This window comes from Salvelinus fontinalis, chromosome 22 (genome assembly GCF_029448725.1).
Source record: "Salvelinus fontinalis isolate EN_2023a chromosome 22, ASM2944872v1, whole genome shotgun sequence".
NCBI lineage: Eukaryota > Metazoa > Chordata > Actinopteri > Salmoniformes > Salmonidae > Salvelinus > Salvelinus fontinalis.
In genome coordinates, this window is record NC_074686.1 from 30,064,396 (window position 1) to 30,079,705 (window position 15,310).

General features: G+C 41.9%; 1 protein-coding gene across 6 annotated transcripts in view; it reads right to left on the reverse strand.

The window, feature by feature from the left end:
* Positions 1–2,955: 2,955 nt before the first annotated feature.
* Positions 2,956–15,310, reverse strand: part of LOC129820185 (N-acetylneuraminate 9-O-acetyltransferase-like) — a 38,375-nt gene continuing 26,020 nt past the window's right edge. For all 6 annotated transcript variants that reach the window (XM_055877167.1, XM_055877163.1, XM_055877166.1 and 3 more), the window contains 18 exons: positions 14,089–14,185; positions 13,817–13,937; positions 13,430–13,474; positions 13,175–13,237; positions 12,575–12,619; positions 12,347–12,470; positions 12,032–12,246; positions 11,198–11,364; positions 10,524–10,782; positions 10,213–10,302; positions 9,959–10,078; positions 8,959–9,115; positions 8,266–8,345; positions 7,935–8,036; positions 7,249–7,389; positions 6,785–6,862; positions 6,022–6,114; positions 2,956–5,882 (listed from right to left, as the gene is read on the reverse strand). In XM_055877167.1, coding sequence (XP_055733142.1) covers positions 5,607–5,882; positions 6,022–6,114; positions 6,785–6,862; positions 7,249–7,389; positions 7,935–8,036; positions 8,266–8,345; positions 8,959–9,115; positions 9,959–10,078; positions 10,213–10,302; positions 10,524–10,782; positions 11,198–11,364; positions 12,032–12,246; positions 12,347–12,470; positions 12,575–12,619; positions 13,175–13,237; positions 13,430–13,474; positions 13,817–13,937; positions 14,089–14,185 — 2,273 coding nt within the window. In that variant the 3' untranslated portion in view covers positions 2,956–5,606. The remainder of the gene's footprint in view (positions 5,883–6,021; positions 6,115–6,784; positions 6,863–7,248; positions 7,390–7,934; positions 8,037–8,265; positions 8,346–8,958; positions 9,116–9,958; positions 10,079–10,212; positions 10,303–10,523; positions 10,783–11,197; positions 11,365–12,031; positions 12,247–12,346; positions 12,471–12,574; positions 12,620–13,174; positions 13,238–13,429; positions 13,475–13,816; positions 13,938–14,088; positions 14,186–15,310) is intronic.

Genomic DNA, 15,310 nt, shown 5'->3' on the forward strand with positions numbered 1-15,310 from the left:
TCCAATCCCCCAGATATATATATATATATATATATATATTTTTTATACACACACATTTTTTTTTGAATATACCTTTATTATTCCCCGCTAACCCTACCACCCCTCCCCAATTGGAGTAAACGAATAAACAATCTACCTTCAGTTTATACATACTATACACATTTTACAGAAATTATATTTAGTTTGTTTTTAGTCCTGGCCTTCCTTTATTTCTGATGTCCATCCTGTTTGTAACTGCTATTTCACCACATTTCTGAACCTATATACATTTTACAGACCCTGTATGTTTTACATTGGTTATCTTATTAGTCCCTCCCATCTAGCTCTTAACACCATCCTTTTTGCATTTCTACTTGCCATATTTTTTCAACTGTGCTGTGATGCTTCACAAAAGTACTGAACCTTTCTATTCTCATAGCTTTAACCCTTGTGTAGTCTTAACATTCTGTATACTCCCCTTGTCCTAAGGGTAAATAATGACCCGCCTCCACTAAACCCATAAAATAAGCAGCTTAATTGAATTTTAAACCCCAAACCTATTTTGCATGAAGAAACAACCTGTCATTCATCACAAACTTTGTGAATATCTGGGTTTTCCCTCTTCACAATGCAGAAAGACTGCATTTAACCAGTGGACACCACTCATTTTATTACAACACACCTGCCATAATTGTTTTCTTTACTAAAGTGAGGTTTATTATTGTTAAAAGTACTGCATAGGTGTAAAGATACATTTTTTTAGCAAGAGATAGCACTTGTATAGCATAAGAAACTAGCAGAAATGTGCAGAAAATGAGTTTTGAATGCATTGTATTGAAGGGAAACAATAACATTCTTGATAACAGTTTTGGCAACATATTGATATATTCTTATATACTGTACAATGAGGAATTCAACTACAAAATATGAGTCTTCTCCCATTTTTTTAAACATTGTACCAACCCACAAGGTGTATAAACAACAACAATAAGATTAAAATAAGATAATAGATACAAAAGAAAAACTTGAAGAACATAAATTAATCAAATCTACTTAGCTAAACTAGGACAGTATGCAAGTGTGTGTGCACTGACTTTGCAGATGTATTTCTCACGTGCAGCACAAAGTATTTGTTTTACGGTTCTTCTTTGGGGGGCAGAATTGGAATCTCCTCTTCTTGCCTGCCCCTGCTGCAGCATCAGGTGGATCAGGACAAGAGTCAGCCCCATGAACAGCTTTCACAAGCGCTGCAGAGGCTGCTGTGCGGAGGAGGCACGCCCTTCTTTGAATGTGTTGGGTTTGGAAAGTGCCTTTCCCAGCTGCTCCAGGAACACCCTCCTCTTGTTCCGCTTATCAGGCATCCAGGTAGGGTTGATCTTGTTCCATATCACAAAAGCATTGTATGACAACATATAAATTATGTTATGGAGGATGACCAGGGGCCAGCGGGCAGTCATCCTCCTGCAGCTGTAAGTTCCAATCACCTTGTCCAGGTTGTCCACGCCTCCTTTGTTGTGGTTATAGTCCAGGATGATGGCTGGCTTCCTGTCCTCACGATCACTGATCTCAGCTGTTTTGTGCAGTGTGCACAAAACAGGAGGTAGGAAACTAGAGTGGTGGTGGGGTTTGATGAGAAGGCCTCCTCCCCCTTGTTGCAAGGCTTGTTCTTTCTAACTGTGCCAACCATGGTGATCTTCCTCTTCAGGAGATGCTGGATGAGTACAATCAGCAGCACACATAATCTCAATTTCTCATTGTGTGTGTGTGTGTGTGTGTGTGTGGTTTCGTGGTGTGTAAATGATTTTATAACTGCCGGGTCAAAGATGACCCTAAGACAATCTTTGTACCGTGGTGGTGTACAGCTTTCATGGAAATATGAACAAAGGCGATGTTTCACTTTTTCTAATGTTGAGGTCACTCTAGGAAAAAATATCAAATTTCAAGTTGAAGAAAGATATATCTTTTTTTTTTCTCTGCTGTTAAACATAGTGGTGGGTCATTTTTTTTACCCTTAAGACAACACAAGGGTTAAAAGATGCTAAATTAAAAGAAAATGTTTGGCTAAAATGATTATTGATCGATTGACTATGACTTTTCAAATCACCCAGTAATGCTATCTGCAGCGTTAGTTCTAGGTAAATGTTGCAATTCTTCAGCCATTCCTGGACCTGTAACCAAAAACGAGCTACAGCTGGACAGTACCAAACTAAATGATCTAATGCCTGCCTCCTCACAGCAAAACCTGCAGAGCTGGGAAGATCTCCATCTCAATATCTCTCATTCTATTGGTTGCAAGAATTTTGTAGAATAATGTAAATTGAAAAATTCTAAGTTTTGAATCTCTCCAGGTTGTTGCATTAGTTACTTCATTAATCCCGCTCATCCTTGGTGGGACATAAAACAGCAAAGATCTTCTACCACTGGAGTCTGTCTTTGGCAAGAGCTTTGGACACGTCTCTTCTAGCTCAGCCACCATTGTCCGTCGCCATGACATTTTTAGTCTGCCTCACATACACTTTCTTGCTGGTGTTCACCTGAGGGCAACTTTGATAGTGTTAATGCAGAGATAAGAAACACAATGGAAAATCTCCATTGAGCATAAATTTCAGTCCAGGACGAGGCTTAATCTGTGTCCGGGAAACTGTGGGGAAACCCGGGAAACACGCCTCCCGAGTGGCGCAGTGGTCTAGGGCGCTGCATCGCAGTGCTAGCTGCACCACCAGAGTCTCTGGGTTCGCGCCCAGGCTCTGTCGCAGCCGGCCGCAACCGGGAGGTCCGTGGGGCGACGCACAATTGGCATAGCGTCGTCCGGGTTAGGGAGGGTTTGGCCGGTAGGGATATCCTTGTCTCAGTATGTAAAATGTAATAAAATGTATGCACTCTACTGTAAGTCGCTCTGGATAAGAGCGTCTGCTAAATGACTAAAATGTAAATGTAAACTGGCCCTCACTGTTAAGACAAGGAAGTCAGACAAGATTTCTAGGAAGGTTTGTATTATTGACAATGTAGAATACAAATAAAAAGTATCTATAAATAAAATGGGTACAACTCACATTAAGATGTCACAAATTAATAAAATTGTAAACCCAGTTGTTGCTTCTTTCAATTTGAACCAAAACCAATTAAAAAAGATGCATCTCCAATAGTGAATAACATACAGAAAATCAAAATACTGTAAATCAAAATAGAAAAAAAAAAATGTGTATCTAAATGTTTCTCAGGTGGAAAAACAGGTTGACACTGAACATAACTCTGTATAATTGCCATACATTTAGTCAGATCCTTTTACCAACATCCTTCATCAATTCATCAAAATGAGTCATGTTTTGAGTTTACAAGCAAATAGGTGACATAGCGTATGCCCCTATAGACCCTGATCAAAAGTAGTGTATTACATAGGAAATAGGGTGCCCTTTGGGATGCACAATAGTCTTCTGAATAACCCCTAGTGCCAAGACCCGTCAGACCAATCTATGGTATTGATTTAATTTGATTGAGAAGCTAGATGAACCTAAAGGAAATCAACAGTGTACAACCCAAGTCCATTAACCTTCCATGGCACAGAACATTTACAGATAAAATTCACTAATTTGCAGTCTTAATGTACACTTACAATATTTGCAGCGTTGCCTTAACATCAAGCTTTAAGCAGTTGATTTACACATTTAAGGGGTGTCGAATAATGGCCACTATAACCAATGGCTCAAAATTGTATCAAAACGATTCAACAACTGGATATGAAGCGATTCATTGTTTCCTTAAATCTGTACAATTTGGGCTGTTGTGTTTAGGCTACAGTACCTCCAAGGTTTCAAAGAAACCTAACATTCCTGTGTATAAACTTAGCTAACATAGCAGAATTTGGAAATACACGCAAAGATGTGTTGTCTGAAAGAAGGCTTTACTGTTGGTGTATATTGTCCATCTGTAGGTACATGACAGGCTCAACATGAAGTACTGCTTTTTATTCTACACCAACACTTTCCATTCACTCAACTTCTTTTAAATACCTCATGAAGGATCACGACGCGTCAGATTTCAATGCAAACGTGGCACTGATGCCGTATGGCAACTGACAAGAGAAAACAGTAGCGAGTTAAAGGCATTCAGTCAGGTGCAGAATTCATCCATCTGTTCACTCATCCATTAGCAGTGGCCTGGCTACAGTGGTAGCTACTGATGCACATGAAAGTAGGCTTTGTCAGAAGTTCTACCATGGTACAGTAGATGCAGGTAACTGACAAAAATAAAGGAAACACCAACGTAGTGTTTTAATAGGGTGTTGGGCCACAATGAGCCACCAGAACAGCTTCAATGCACCTTGGCATAGATTCTACAAGTGTCTGGACCTCTATTGGAGTGACGTGACACTATTCTTCCACGAGCAATTCCATAATTTGGTGTTTTGTTGATGGAAAACGCTGTCCCTCACTAACTCAAGTGTTTCCTTTATTTTGTCAGTTATCTGTATGTACAAAGCAGTGCCTGTTCTATTGTAGCTCTGAGAAGCCTGGTTTAAGAGAAGGACTAACGAGCAAAACAGAAAGAACATCCTACACCTCTCCATACAACATACCAGGATAAGTTGGTGAAACAACAAACTACGCACACGCAAACAGACAAGTGGTTGTGTCAGACCCAGAATGCAACAACATTCTGCGATAAAAATTCATAAGTGCATCTTCTGTCTGGCCTGGCTGGTCTTTCAGGTGGTGATAAAAACTAAAAATACCCATGCAAAACTTAATTCACAAAAAGTAGTCATGGGCTCTGAATATTAAAATGAAAAACTAAAACCCTGTAAAATATAAGCTTAATTTAAATAATTTAATACTGTACATAAAACAGATTTCAGAGCTAGGTGACCATGACCCTCTCAGCAAGTTTCTTTCCATCCTAAATGCCACACTAGTAGTGTAGGGAATAGGGTGCCATTTGGGAAGCACAACAAATCCGCTGTTTTTCTACCCACTCTTCACTGTTACCACCATCAGAGAGAAAGAGCGCGAGAGAGCGAGCGCTCGCGCGGCTTTCAGTGAAAAGTCCATCCCAGATTGAGCTGCTTTAGACCAACAGCTGTGAGTGTGATTAACCTAGAGGAATGGAGCGAAAGAGAGAACAGGGCGGTGGGAATGGTTTGGCTCAGAAGGGTGGGGAAAATGCAGCACGGACCACACAGCAAGCATGAGAACCTTTAAGCTAGTTTAAAATCCACACATCATTGAACCCACCACCACCCCTGACCCCCGCCTCAACCTTCTTCTATTGTAAACGTCTATAGTAAAGGAGTCAGAACCTTATTCCGTGCTGGTCTGTGGGGTGTGGGCCCACGTTGGGACTTCGTCCTCTTCAATGTATCGATTTCACCCCAGTACTCAGAGCAGTCAAGAGACAGACAGCCGAGATATATCCTTGTCCTCAACTTGACCTTTCTGTTCACCCGACGTATTCATTGAGGCACGACGTATGGAATGAAACAGGGCGTCCCTCAAACTTTCAGACCCTTTTATTCCGCTTGGTGCCAAATGAATACGACCCTGGTGGCATGGAAGACTAACAAGTCAGTCAGTCTCAGTCTAGAAATCAATCTACCTCTCCCCCACTGTGGTACCAGACCCCCCCCCCCCTCAGTGGCCTCCTTCCTGGTTCCCTTCAGCGCTCCTGGACACCAGCAGTAGGCTCAGGGTGAAGACCCCGGCGGCCAGCAACCTCCTGAGCAGGGCGCCCCCGTCCTTGGGGATGACCACCTGGGCCAGGTCGTTGGTGATCACGGAGATCTCGTGGGCCACGCACACAAAGATGAAGGTGCTGATGATGATGTTGAGCGAGGGGTTGCCTGGGATCAGCACCAGGATGCCCTTGGTGTCCGCCGCCAGCCAGATGTGGTACTGGCAGATGAACAGCTGGGGGACGGAGAGAGAGTGGGAGAGGGTGTTTGGGTACAGAACATGACATGACGTCAATGCAATAAACCAAATTCACAAGTATCATACAGAAATTCAGCATGCTGGCATTACTCCCTGCCAGCGGAGTCCATCTTACCTCTAAGGAGATCTTCCCGAACCATGCGAAGAATGAGCTGTATAAAGAGCGGGAGTAACCGGGAATGTTCCTGATTAAGATGAAGGCTAGGATCTGAGAGGAAGAAAAACATTCCAGCCAATCAGCACATGGACCAACTGTATCGGGTGGGGGGGGGGGCCTAGCATCCCAATGCTAACGGGGGCTGGAATAAATTATGATCCAATATGTAGAAACAAGGGAACGTCAGCTCTGCTTCATTTGGGAGCAGCAAAACGGTGAGTGGACATTACCGTTTTTATATATCTAAAGATGAAGTGTAGCCCATGACACGTTAATTCTTCTTCAGCTGGGCTACAGTAGAGTACACCCATCCTGTTATTGTAGAAGGCAACTCCCTCCCTTGTTATTTTGGGTTAGGTATATCATAGCCTAAGAGGGGATACTTATGGAAGATAAATGCTAGTTTCAACAAAACCCTCTAGGCCACAGGTGCCATCATTTAGCCTACCTAAAGGTTAGTCTACCCAAAGGTGATGCTTTCTCTAGTTATGGTTTAACAGCGCTTTGGCAATGTCAACATTGGTGAAATCTATGTCTGAGTCAATTACAATATGTTTTGTAGAAGGTGCATATAGTGTTAAAAGATGTTCACCAACTCCTTAGCTAAGGGCTAACTATTTGACAAATAACGAAAATGTAATCAGTGTATGGCAAAACTACTGTGAGCATTGCTTTGTCTGAGACCAATGGTAAGCAAGGTCTGACCTCCTACTGTATTTACCTGGAGTCCTGAGATGTAGGGATGCAACTCGTTGCACTCTGTCTTGTTTTTACAGCTGCTGGCCCATATGGAGTAGGTCTGGAACAGATAAAACATGGAGTGGTTAGGAAAGGAGTGGTGTTCAAGGAGCACAACGTAAATCAGCTAAGAGATATCTTCCATCTGAGATTTATTTGAATGTTAATGAGGGTAACTTTATGAGAATAGGTGATCGATATACTCACCTGACTGGTTTAAAGGAATACCACACTCCATTTACACAAAACGCATCATTTTTTACATTTAATTTAAATCAGTTTCCGCTCTTTACTGAAAGTGTTCCATCTTGAAAAATGTACTGCTGACATTCACAATGATTTAGGGATTGTATTAACAGTGGACTAATAAACAAAATTCTAAAAGATAGTTTGAGTGTATTATTTCTTTAAGAATGGTTAAATACACCAAAAGTTGTTCTCTTTTACCATGAATGAGAACACAGAGATGAGGAGTAGAATGTTGGAGATCCTGGTGGAGAAGAGAGGCTCCCCTTTCTCCTCGGAGAGACCCTGGCACTTCTGTAGTACCAGGTAGACAAAGGCAAACAGCATGCCGTGGATAATGGCCTGAAAGACAAAAGTCAAAACACACATTCAGTTACTAATATAATAAACAACATTTAGCAGATGCTTTTATGCAAAACAATTCAGTGCTACGTGCATACATTTTTGTAGGGGTGGCCCCAGTGGGAATCAAACCCACAAAGTATTGACATTGCAAGTGCCCTGCTCTACTAACTGAGCCACAGGACCACTTAGTCTACTGTCCAACCCATAGAACGAGCTTCAACATTAAACATCAACCAACAGATTCATCTAGTCGAGAGGTTTTTGGCACAACTCACTAAAGAGAGCTGTGATATTTTGATACCTTAACATGAAAATATAATACAATAGAGCAGCTCAAAGGCTGCGTTTAGACAGGCAGCCCAATTCTGATCTTTTTTTCACTAATTGGTCAGTTGACCAATCATGTCAAATCTTTTCACATCTTTTTCAGAGCTGATCTGATAGGTCAAAATACCAATTAGTGAGAGAAAAAGAAAACAGAATTGGGCCGCTTGTCTAAACACAGCCAAAGAGTGTCGCAACACGTTCAAATGTTTACTTACAAATCGATCCAGCTTCCACCTAAACCACCACTCATGAATGCTTCCATTCAGCTCAAAGAGCTTGGAGATGGGCCATACTGAGAAAACGTTCTCAAATAACCCCTAGAAAAGAGACAGTAAGTTAGTTAAACATCCGCTGATTTAGGATCAGTTTTGACTTTTAGATTAAATCTGAATTAGATTACATGGGCAGGGGGAGACCTGATCAAGTACACCACTCCTACTCTGAGACGCTTTATGAAATGACCTATAGCAGTTATTTTTTTAAATATAATTTGAAATATTAATAGAATATCTCTAAATGAGTGAATAAACCAGATGATGAACTCGCCTGTGAATAAGCAAAGAAGCAGATGAACAGGAGTAGCCCAAGCAGCTTCACGAGAATCCCAACGTGCCACATCCCACTACCTGTAAAAAGACAAATGACTAAACTCAATGTGCTGGACAGTGTTACTTCACAAATCAACACTATTATTTTTGTTTATTTTAGAAGGGAAACAGAGACAAATGTGCTGTGTATATATACAGTAGCAGTCAAAAGTTTGGACACCTACTCATTTAAAGGTTTGTCTTTACTTTTACTATTTCCTACATTATATAATAATAGTGAAGACATCAAAACTAGGAAATAACACATATGGAGTCATGTAGTAACCCCAAAAATATATTTTATATTCTTAAAAGTAGCCACCCTTTGCCTTGATGACAGCTTTGCACTCTTGGCATTCTCTCAACCAGCTTCACCTGGAATGCTTTTCCAACAGTCTTGAAGGAGTTCCCACATACACAGAGCACTTATTGGCTGCTTTTTCTTCACTCTGCGGTCCAACTCATCCCAAACCATCTCAATTGGGTTGAGGTCGGGTGATTGTGGAGGGCAGGCCATCTGATTTACTACTTCAACTGACTACTTACACTACAACTGCTCATGATATTTACCTTTGAAACCCTATTTATTATCATTATCAATACTACCATCATTACTGCTACGTGTCCAGTACAATGGCTGACCCATACTGACCGTTGGCTTTCTTCTGCAGTATCTGGGGCCACATGGCCATGGTGGCGTAGATGACGACGAACCAGAAGGTGACCAGGGGCACAAAGTAGTAGAACTGGTACGGCCGGTCCATCACTAGACACAGCACCACCACCAGGAAGTTGAGACGGAACAGGACCTTGTGGAGAGGCAGGAGTAGGGTGAAGTTGCTCCTAAACGCTGACCTTGGGTCAGTTTAGCATTTTCCCTAATAATTGTTGAAGTCAGGATTGGGGAAGGGAGGATTATCCTAGATCTGTACCTAGAGGAAACTTCACCCCAGAGTGGACAGACACAGGAAGTGGTTACATTTAAGCAATAAGGCATGAGAACCCAGGAATTATCGTGTGAATAACTTCTAAATGCATTTCTTGTTTGAAGCCAAGGGACGGGAAACAGCCCCTAGGAGGGAGTTATTCTCGATAAGTCACGGGTCCGAGGGCCTTATTGCTTTAATAAAATGGTTGCAACAGTTCTTATTAAAAACATTATACTGAGTAAATTAGTTGTATTTAATCCTTCCTTAGAAAATAGTCTGAGCAAAAGCCAGTCGTTAGTTCTAAGATTCTGTAGTTGCTAACCAAATGGGTCAGTAGTTCATTCTACTTACAATGGTTACTATGCTAAACAAATCTTTGGGATGCAGCTATGAAAGCTAGCTACTTCTCCTTTGCGTGCTAGCCAACTAAAGCTAACAATCAATCGCATCAAGCAGCTGAAATGACAGCCAACAGTCTATCTGTGTGAGGTAAGCTTTGGCCAGAAGGAATCTTTCTTATCAAGGGTTTCCTTATAAAGATGTGATCAATACAGTTGAGGCTAAATATCCATGTTTCGGTATTTGATTCAAAGTGAATTGTTCTATGGCACTACATGTCAACACTTGTTCATTTGATGTTCAGTTTTGTCCCTTAGAATAGGTATAGCAGCTGGAACCACTACTTATTAACTCTAATAAAACCCAATTATTTCCTATGGTTACCTGGCACACTCTGTATAATCCAAAGTCCCCTTTGAGCCAGAAGAAGGAGAAGTGTCCGTATCCTGTCTGGAAGAGGTAGGCTGCCACCAGGACACGGACATGCATGTACACAGGAATGAACTGGGAAGGAAGGTTGATTTAAAACCCACATCCCTTCACTTGTCACACATAGCAGTAAAACATGCAATTATAATATGATTAATTTAGTTTATATTCAAAGCAATAAATCAAAGACAATGAATGGTGAAACTCACAACGCTGGCTCCAGATATGTGGTAAATGAGGATGACCAGCTGCATCCAGCCCTTCCACTCGTCAGTCTGCTCTCTGTTCAGCAGCTTGGTCTGCGTGGGAAATAGAAAAATCATTGAGATAGAGCCTTCTCTCAGATCAGACATGGACAATTGAACTTAGCTGTCAACAACAATAACTTTAAATCCTTTAAAACAGAAAGATCTCTGATTTCATGTTGGCCTATGCTTACACCAACCAAAAAAAAACTACACTCCCAAAAACACCACTTTCAACCGAACTCCCTTAAACTCTCTATCCCAAACCCTCTCACCTCCTTGCTGTTCTCGCTGTAGAAGATCCCCAGGACAAACATATAGATGAGGGGGATGAAGAAGGTGGAGTGGGTGTAGAACTTCTGCTCCTTCATAAAGACGTCGGCCCGGTCACACAGGTAAAAGTAGACCATGATGAGGCCCATCTTACACAGGGCCTGGAACAGAGCCTTGTGGTTGAGCGGAGACGCTGCCGCGGCCGGCTTTTTCTCTTCGCCGCTCTCCACGTCGGGGGGCGTGGGCCGGGACTTCCAGCGCCTGTTAAATGTATTTACATGACACTTAGCAAAATGCTTTTATTCGAAGCGACTTACAGTACAGTGAAACTTTATGTATATAATGAAGTCACATTGAGATCCAGGTCTCTTTTACAAGTGAGCTCTGAACACACAAAATAGTCCAGGTGCATGCATCATTATGTGGCCCCAGTGGGAATCGAACCAACCACCTGGTGTTGCTAGCGCTACACTCTAACTGACTGAGCCACAGGGGAGTGTGTACCTCAGAGGAAGGTGGTGGGAGGAACTATAGGAGGACAGGCTCATTGTAAAGGCTGGAATGGAATGAATGGAACATATCAAGCACGTCAAACATATGGAAAACACGTTTGACTCTGTTCCATTTAAACCATTACAATGAGCCCATCCTCTTATAGCTCCTCCCACCAGTGTACCTGTTGTGGCCCAGAGCATGGAGCACCAGGAAGACCAGGGCTGAGCCCAGGAAGACGCAGGCCATCAGTTTCTGGAGGAGGCTGGGGGCCGGCATGGACTGGCAGCAGGAGCCGTCAATGGGCCGCAGGACCTTGTTGCACACAGCGTTCATCAGCACCATGGCAGCCTGGTGGAGGGTAGAGGGGCATTATAGAGCACTAGACTCTACTATAAGCTGCCTCTGTTGTTTTAGAGAATTTGACAATACGTCCAACCGGCCTCACCACCACAGACCACATGTAACCACGCTAGCCCAGGACCTTCACATCTGGCTTCACCCACGGGATTATCTGAGAAGGGGTGCTGAGGAGTATTTTTATAATAAAGCCCCTTTGTGGGGAAAACTCACTCTGATTGGCTGGGCCTGGCTGCCAGTGCCCTCTAAAGCCCATCCATGTCTGCACCCCTGCCCAGTCATGTGAAATCCAAAGATTAGGGCCTAATGAATTTATTTCAATTGGCTGATTTCCTTATATGAACTGTAACTCAGTAAAATCTTTTTTTATTTTTTATTGTTGCATGTTGCATTTATATTTTTGTTAAGTATACTAACTAGGGAAAATATAGGTGCACATGGAGGCTGTCAAATGAGGAATGAAAGTTATAAGGGATGGACAGTGTAATTTGACAAGGTGCTGGTTTGGAGAGTCATAGAGCCTGATTATTTTCAGCATAAAGCTGGTTCAAACCATACACCTTTTATTTCTGTTTTCATTTTAGCCTTAAGCCAGCTGTTATTTGAATCCCACAGATGCAGGAAGAGGTGCCAGGCCAGTCAGCACCTAAACACCTACCACGTTCCGGGTGCTCTCGGGAAGGTGCAGGCCGTCAGCTGATTGGGTGATGGTTTCCATAGCAGCCTGGCGCGAGGCGCCCAGGAACCTGACTCTGGCCTTGGAGTTCTTCTTGTTGCTGTTCAGAGTGCTGAGCACCACCTTGTTGTATAGCTCCAGCTGCTCGTTAGTGATCATCTTCCTGTTGTCACTCAGACCCTCCTCATGGACAGGGTCTGGAGAGAGAGATGCTTAATCAATATCAATTCCTCACTTTCAAAGCACTTATCATAATTTCTCTCTGACTGACAAGTGAATGAACAGTAAAGCACTAACCCTGTAAGACCCAGTAGACCTCCCCATCCTCAGCCAGCTGTTCCAGAGGCAAGGAGATGGCTGTGAGGTTGGCCCTGTACTGCTGCAGCGCCTCGCTGCTGCCCCCATGCAACTTGATGGACCACTTTGGGAAAGATAGATTTCAATGATGAAATGAATCTAAACTATGCAGGCTGATATGTGATAATCAGTGGTATACAGAGTGGAAGACGAGCATCCTTCACTCACAGTGGCAGCTCCGATGATGACAACATCTGGTTTTATAGAAGGATCCTACAACACAGTCAAGAAATCCTATTAAATATTGCAGCGCGCACTGTTATCTTTGAACGACCTTATATGGCAGAAAACTATTGCTCTGTATCTTCTATTTATGGGAAACCGAAATAGCCGAATGCTCTTCTAAGGGCTCAATTTCAATCAAACATCAGTATTTATACAGTAGCACTTAAATATACCTATATAGTCTTACATATTGCATACAGTCAAGCAAAAAAAGCAATTTTAAAAATCACAGGTTCAGTACCATCACACTTGTACAGTATACACTTTCACTTGAGGACAGAAGTTGAGTAAACAAAGATGTGATCCAGATTAGAAATGTTTTATCTTTTGACTGAACTCTGATCTGCTTCTGACAAACCCAGGGGTGTATTCACTAGAAAACATACAGAAGGAAACGGGCTGAAAATATGAGGGACAAACCTAAACCTCTCCAATAAGAAATGCTCATTTTCGTTGCTAAACGTTTTTCAGTGCATAACACTTTGCTATGTGTGCTCTAATGAAAACACCGCAGGTCTGCTGGTTAAATGTGCTTCTCTTTACCTTTCTCCATGATATCAAGCGCTCCTTCAGAGAGTTATTCACTTCTGCATACCACAGGAAGTCCTATCAGCAAAACAGCAAACAGTCACTCTTATTAGGAAAAATTTCCAAAATAAAAATACATGCCATTTGCCTTAAATTACATTTTTTTTTTAAATAATTAAATAGAGAATCTGCAGAGTAAAATAAATAAAAAAAATAGTTGGCTTTTACATCTCTATTGTTGACTGACAGACAGACAGATAAATAGCTCACCACATTGACTGAAGCGCTCCTGTCTTCAAAGAGAATGTTCTCGTGCTGGTGGACAGACATTACGACAGGAGATAAAACAGTCAATGTCCCTCTATTTCTCTATCTAAGAGTAGACCATTGCTGTCATGACATAGTACAGAAATTACCTATCCCATTTCAGGAATACAATGGATATAAATTGTTTATATGCACTTAGGGCTGAACCCCAATTTAACTCTGACCTTTGAGCAATCATGTATTGATGTCAATGGGAGCCTTGTGGGAAAATGAGTCACGGGCAGAGATCTGAAATTAGGATTCAGCCCAAAGCTCACAGATTCATGGTGGGATGAATATAAACAAAAAATATGTTGTGTGTGTGCTTTATGCCAGGGGTACTAAGCCTACCTTTCTTCCATCTGCTCTTTGTGCAGGATCGATTATTTGGATGTATGAATAGAATAGCTGCCGTATTCTAGAATCACCAACGAAGGCCACCCTTTTCTCAGCAAGGCAAGTCTTTGCTTCACTGTGAGAGTAAAAATAACCTAATGAATCAATTGCACATAGTAACAACTGAAATTAGTTTTTTTGCAATTGTGTGGTTGTGGGCTTGGTTAAAGATGCCATCTAAATTTTACACATGCACATTATACATTCCCCTCATGGGTGTGACTCACGTATTTTTGTATTTGTGCATCATACAGCCATAGGGCTGCCATACAGTCTCTCCTAGGTACCGCCCACTGGACAGCAGCCACTCACACGTGTCTCCGCCTGAGGGGAAGAGAGAGAACATCCCAGTAAGCCATAACAAAACACACAAAGGGACATATGAAACCTGCTGCCTCTACACTAGTCATTTTCAAATGCAGCAGTGTGCAGTGTGCACAATACATGGTTCAGCCAAGGCAGCATTGCAGCCTGCAGTACAAATTAATCTATTAACATTTTCCATTAAAGGACATCTCCTGGCGTTAACTTGTGTTCTAGTTGAATAGACCCATCTGCCAATTCACCAACGCAAACACACAGAAGATGACAGATGGCAAGAGGAGTCAAGAGCATCCGGAGTCAAAGCCAGCCAGACAACAGCAGCTGTTATCATTGTACAAACAGAAAGCCCAGTGTCCCACACCTTCCATAAACAAAGACCAATGTTTGCAAGGCATCTTCGGGAGGCAGATTCTTGCCAGTCAGATACAAACAATAACTTATAAAATGTCCAGTTAGGATTATGCCTCCTCTGTGGCTGAGGCAGGCTCATTACCATTCATAAGACATAGGCTACCCATCTACAATAGATTGTTTTATGATTCCCACTATCAACCAACAGTAATAAGACAGATTTTAACTTCTTGTAAATAACCATGATAACTAGCATGGTAGCTAATAACCACGCATGTGCAGTTGGTTAATTAGCTGGCTAGTATGAATTATATAGAAGCTAGCTAGCTAGAAATGTGAAAGTTAACTGGCCAGCTACTTAACGTTAGCTGACAGATAACGTTAGACAAATTAATTTGAGAGAAGTTCGCTTTTTTTGCATTTGGAACATTTCTGGGATGTTTTTTCAGCTCATGAAACCAATACTTTACATGTTGCGTTTATATTTTTGTTCAGTATAATTAAATCAATGGCTGTATATATGAAGACTTCAATGCACATGAAAGATACCTAGTTAGTTAGCCAGTTATCGTGTCCGGCTACAATATGTAAACATGGGTTAGTTCACGACGATGCGACTCCTTTCCGATGCTACTGACTGTATCCAGTATCCACCTAGACTGAAACAATGTAGCTAGCTAATGTTAGTTAGCTACTTTATTCCGTTAATTCAGGCTACTGCACATTTATTCATGTTTCCTTGTAATTGCAAATACCGTGAGCAAAAATGACCAG